Source organism: Priapulus caudatus, unplaced genomic scaffold, assembly GCF_000485595.1.
Source record: "Priapulus caudatus unplaced genomic scaffold, Priapulus_caudatus-5.0.1 Scaffold1619, whole genome shotgun sequence".
NCBI classification, from domain to species: domain Eukaryota; kingdom Metazoa; phylum Priapulida; class Priapulimorpha; order Priapulimorphida; family Priapulidae; genus Priapulus; species Priapulus caudatus.
The window spans coordinates 44195-48379 of record NW_014578680.1 but is presented as its reverse complement, the minus strand read 5'-3'; the positions used below and the strand labels follow the sequence as shown (position 1 = coordinate 48379).

The following is a 4185-nucleotide window of genomic DNA, read 5'->3' as shown; positions in this document are numbered from 1 at the left end:
TCTCTCTCTCTCTCTCTCTCTCTCTCTCTCTCTCTCTCTCTCTCTCTCTCTCTCTCTCTCTCTCTCTCTCCCTCTCTCACCCTTCTTCCTCACCCACTCTCTCCACCTCCGCTCGTTTTCCCTGCCTCATGGAATACATCACAAACACATCATTGCAATGTGTAAGCACACGTCCATGTAATACTAAACGGACACCATCACATTTACATGCGACAGCAATAATGAACCCTAATACCTGTAGGTACGTGTCAACGTTTCACCGCCGCTGCAGCACATCGAAACGACCGCGTACCGAACAATGTATTTACAAAATACTGTCCTCGCTGAAGACATTAGCAGTAGCATCATCGCCCTTTGCCTTAGTAGCAATGCGAATACTGAAGTGTATACGTTCCAATGAGCTCGAAATCAAATCCCAGCTCATGTAAACTTGATGGCGCCTGGTATTTCAGCATATACGATCACCAGCCCTTGCAAATTCCTGCAGTTATACTCACTGTTCGCTTGTGCGATGCAAGGTGAGCCACCTGGCGGCAAGTTCCATGCGCAGCCATGCAAAATCAGTCAGTACATATCACAGAGTACATACACGTGGACCGCGAGGCGGCCGGATCCTCGCGATGAGGCGACTAGGGGGCGCCACCACGTGGTGGTGGTGCTTAGGAGAAGCGGGGCGAGGGAGTCACAGTAGGATCGCTCAAAGGAGGGACACCAACGTATTAGCCATCAGGCCGTGCAGCCGTGATTTGCACGGTCAGTTTTGAAACTGCACGGCCTAAAATATTGAACTAAAGCCGTGTACATTTGTAAAATTGCACTCCCAAATACTTTTTCTGCACTCCCACAATATTCATTCCTGGCTAATACCCTGAGGGACACTGGAAACGGAACAGGAACGTCGCCGAGAGGGAATCAATCAAAGGGAAAAGGAGGGAGAACGAGTGCAGGGGATTCTTCCACGGTGCCGTCACACACACCCACCGCTCATCTCAAATGGTACAGTGCAGTCGCGGAGGACGGTATCGCCACGCCGCGATCGCAGGCCATGAAGTCGCTATCGCTACCAGCGAATCGCTAGCGCCACCTGCATCACGACGCGACGGAGCCGCCGGAATCGAGCGATTCGAGCGAGTCGTTGCGTCGGTAAAGCTTGCGTTTGACGAGCTGGTAGCCGGCACTGACGTACACCGTGCGGCGCCCGCGCATGCAGCGAGGGAGCGCGCGCCGCAGCGCCGCGCCGGCGCCCCCTGTGCCCGCGTCTTCGTCGCGTAGTGTCAGCTGCAGCTCGTGCGTCGAGACGGTCGCGGGGTCGTAGTCGACGGTGTCCACGACGCGAGCGGCGCCACTCGGGCCGTCACTGAAGCGAACGTAGATGGCGCAGCCGCGCAGTCCGCACGGCTCGTTCTCAGACATGCGCATGATGTCCTGCGCAATGCGCTGCGTCAGGCCCATCGGAACCTGCAAGACAACGTCGAAACGTCGGTCAGTGTCTAACTCTAACTCAAACCCCAACGTCTAACATCTAACGTCTAACATCTAACCCTAACATCTAACTCTATTCCTAACTCTAACCACAACGTCTAACTCTAACCCTAACATCTAACTCTATTCCTAACTCTAACCACAACGTCTAACTCTAACCCTAACATCTAACTCTATTCCTAACTCTAACCACAACGTCTAACTCTAACCCTAACAACTAACTCTAACCCTAACTCTAACCACAATGTCTAACTCTAACCCTAACAAATAACTCTAACCCTAACCCTAACCCTAACAACTACGTCCAACTCCCTCACATACAGGTTTGATTGTATACGTGGTAATATATTATATTGATATCATATTGATAGTGTATGTAACAATTATTATATTAGATAAACGTGACCACCACATGCACTGGTGAACGCATGAATAACTCCCGATTCCCTGCCCTGGGGGCAACCCTAGATTTAGAGACCCGCCAACAGTCGAGGCACCGGCGGAGAAAAGTACCGATTGTGAGGAACACACACCGGGTTTATTCGGCCTCACACCAAACATTAGTTGCACGGGAATGTGCGACTGTCCACACAGAAAACCGGCTCTAACATCATTACAGTAACGTAGGAGCTGTTTGTGCAAATGAAGCACGCATTTCCAACTGCCATCTGCGACCCGTCCCCCATGGTCATTAACTCGCTATTTATTTATCTATCTATTTATTTTCAACAGATTGCTATAGGTGTAAAACTGATCCGACAGATAGATACAACGAACAGCAAGTTTAGAGATTTTTTTTAGCAAGCATTGTGCTAAAAATATTGCATATATTGTGTAAATATTGTGAGTAACAAAGCAAGTTGGCAAACTAGAGAGCAACAAAGAGCGAGTGAGAACAGAGAGAGAGAGAGCGAGAGTGTAAGAGGGAGCATAGATATATTGAAAGGCTCGCACTCTCCTAGCTGGCTCACTGCACACCCTATCACCATCATCATTTTGTCATTTCTTCTTACCTGGAGGTCTGACTGTTCCAACTGGTCCTTTGCCAACTTTAGTGACTTCTCTAATCGCCGTGACAATCGGTGACAGATTGTGTAGTCGATGATGTCATCAAATTCGCCATACGAGTTTGCTTCATCTGCGAGAAAAACAAACGGCAACCTGTCGTTAGAGCCGATTACTCCTCGTGGAATTAAATTCAAATTCATATAAGTTTTATTGCTCGAATATCTCACAGATACATTGGCAAAATAATTATAAAAAAATAGGTGGGTCTGCACGCAAAACAATAATTCAATGGCCAAATGATTAAATGTAGAACAGGCAGGTTTTTTGTTAATGTAAAGTAGACCAATCATTAGGCTCATGCAGTATCCAAATTAAAATGTATCAATTAAGATTAAGAATCGACGCCGTGAAACACAACGCACCACACGAGTAAACAAGAACGACATTTTTTGAACGCCATTGAATTTTTCCCGTCGCCACTTATAATCACAGTGCGGAACAACGTACGCGTAAAAAAAACGTGTTTTTAAAAGTATGTTTCGCGACGCGTGCACCGATAAACTCGTTCCAGATAAAAACCTCCGACCGATCTGTCATATACGTATACTCGCTAGGGGAGCTAGCGCAGAGCCAATTACTGTAATTTTATATTGCCGAGCTCGGTAGCCCGCTTGAGCGAGCATCGAGCACAGCCATGGTGTATCTCCGAAAATCACCTTAGAGTTGTTAGCCGCTGCTATTACGTACATTCGTCTTACTAATACGTTCTAAAATTAGAACGAGCAGCCACCTTCCGTGCCAGAAAAGCATGACACTTCCACCTTTATCACCACAGCTATACTCACTCGCTCGCGCTCACATGCGTGTTATTATTCTAGCTTTTAATAGCTGAGAAGCAACACAAACCAAGAAAAATGACAGCTGGTTGGTAGTGGATGGATGTTCTCTGCGTGCCAGAGTTTGTGTACTGGAGTTTGGGTAGCTTCGCGGTAGAGCATATGTTAGGAGAACAGCAGATGTCACCGTGTACACTGGGCGCTGGGGACTGAAAGGGTAAAAGACATCTGTCCACCCTCACACAAAAGCCTGTGTTTAAAGTTCTGCTTTGTCGACCCCCAGCCAGCCTTCCAGTAGCAGCACTCTATGGTGTCCAGAGAATGTTCTGACCACCTGCGAGCAGTGCGCTGGACACTGAGCTGGCCACTTGACCAAACCTTTCTCAATGCTCCTCCAGCCAGGCAACCATTGGCTATACAAACACACACGCACACCACTGGCAGCAGCAGCGCATGCGCCCTTACTCTCTGTCTTTCCCTTAGCAACAGCGTGGTGCAGCGTGCCAAATCGGTCACTCTAGAGTCTAGAGTCTAGACATCAGCAGCGAATCACAGGTGGCTGGCGGCTGCCCAGCCACTCCCCCTCCCAGCTCAGTACTGGACAGAGGACAGAGGTTAAAGGAGAGAATTAAGACTGACCGGGCCCCCCCCCCCGCCCCACAGACGCGTGGCAGATCTAGATCTCTTTATTCGCCCGCCCCTGGTTCCGCCACTGTGATTGCTGGTGGTGGAGGTGCGATAGGAGGGGCACTATACACAGGCATCGACTGTCAACGCAGTGACAAATCTGGCCACAATACAGGTCCTAGAGAGCAAGTGAGAGAGAGAGAGAGAGAGAGAGAGAGAGAGAGAGAGAGAG

General features: G+C 49.0%; 1 protein-coding gene across 1 annotated transcript in view; it reads right to left on the bottom strand.

Moving 5' to 3' along the window:
- Window positions 1–708: 708 nt before the first annotated feature.
- LOC106817174 (DNA damage-inducible transcript 4-like protein) overlaps window positions 709–4185 on the bottom strand; it is an 8260-nt gene continuing 4783 nt past the window's right edge. The window contains exons 2-3 of the mRNA XM_014821829.1: window positions 2496–2620; window positions 709–1458 (exon numbers count right to left, since the gene is read on the bottom strand). Of these exons, the coding sequence (XP_014677315.1) occupies window positions 1090–1458; window positions 2496–2620 (494 nt within the window). The 3' untranslated portion in view covers window positions 709–1089. The remainder of the gene's footprint in view (window positions 1459–2495; window positions 2621–4185) is intronic.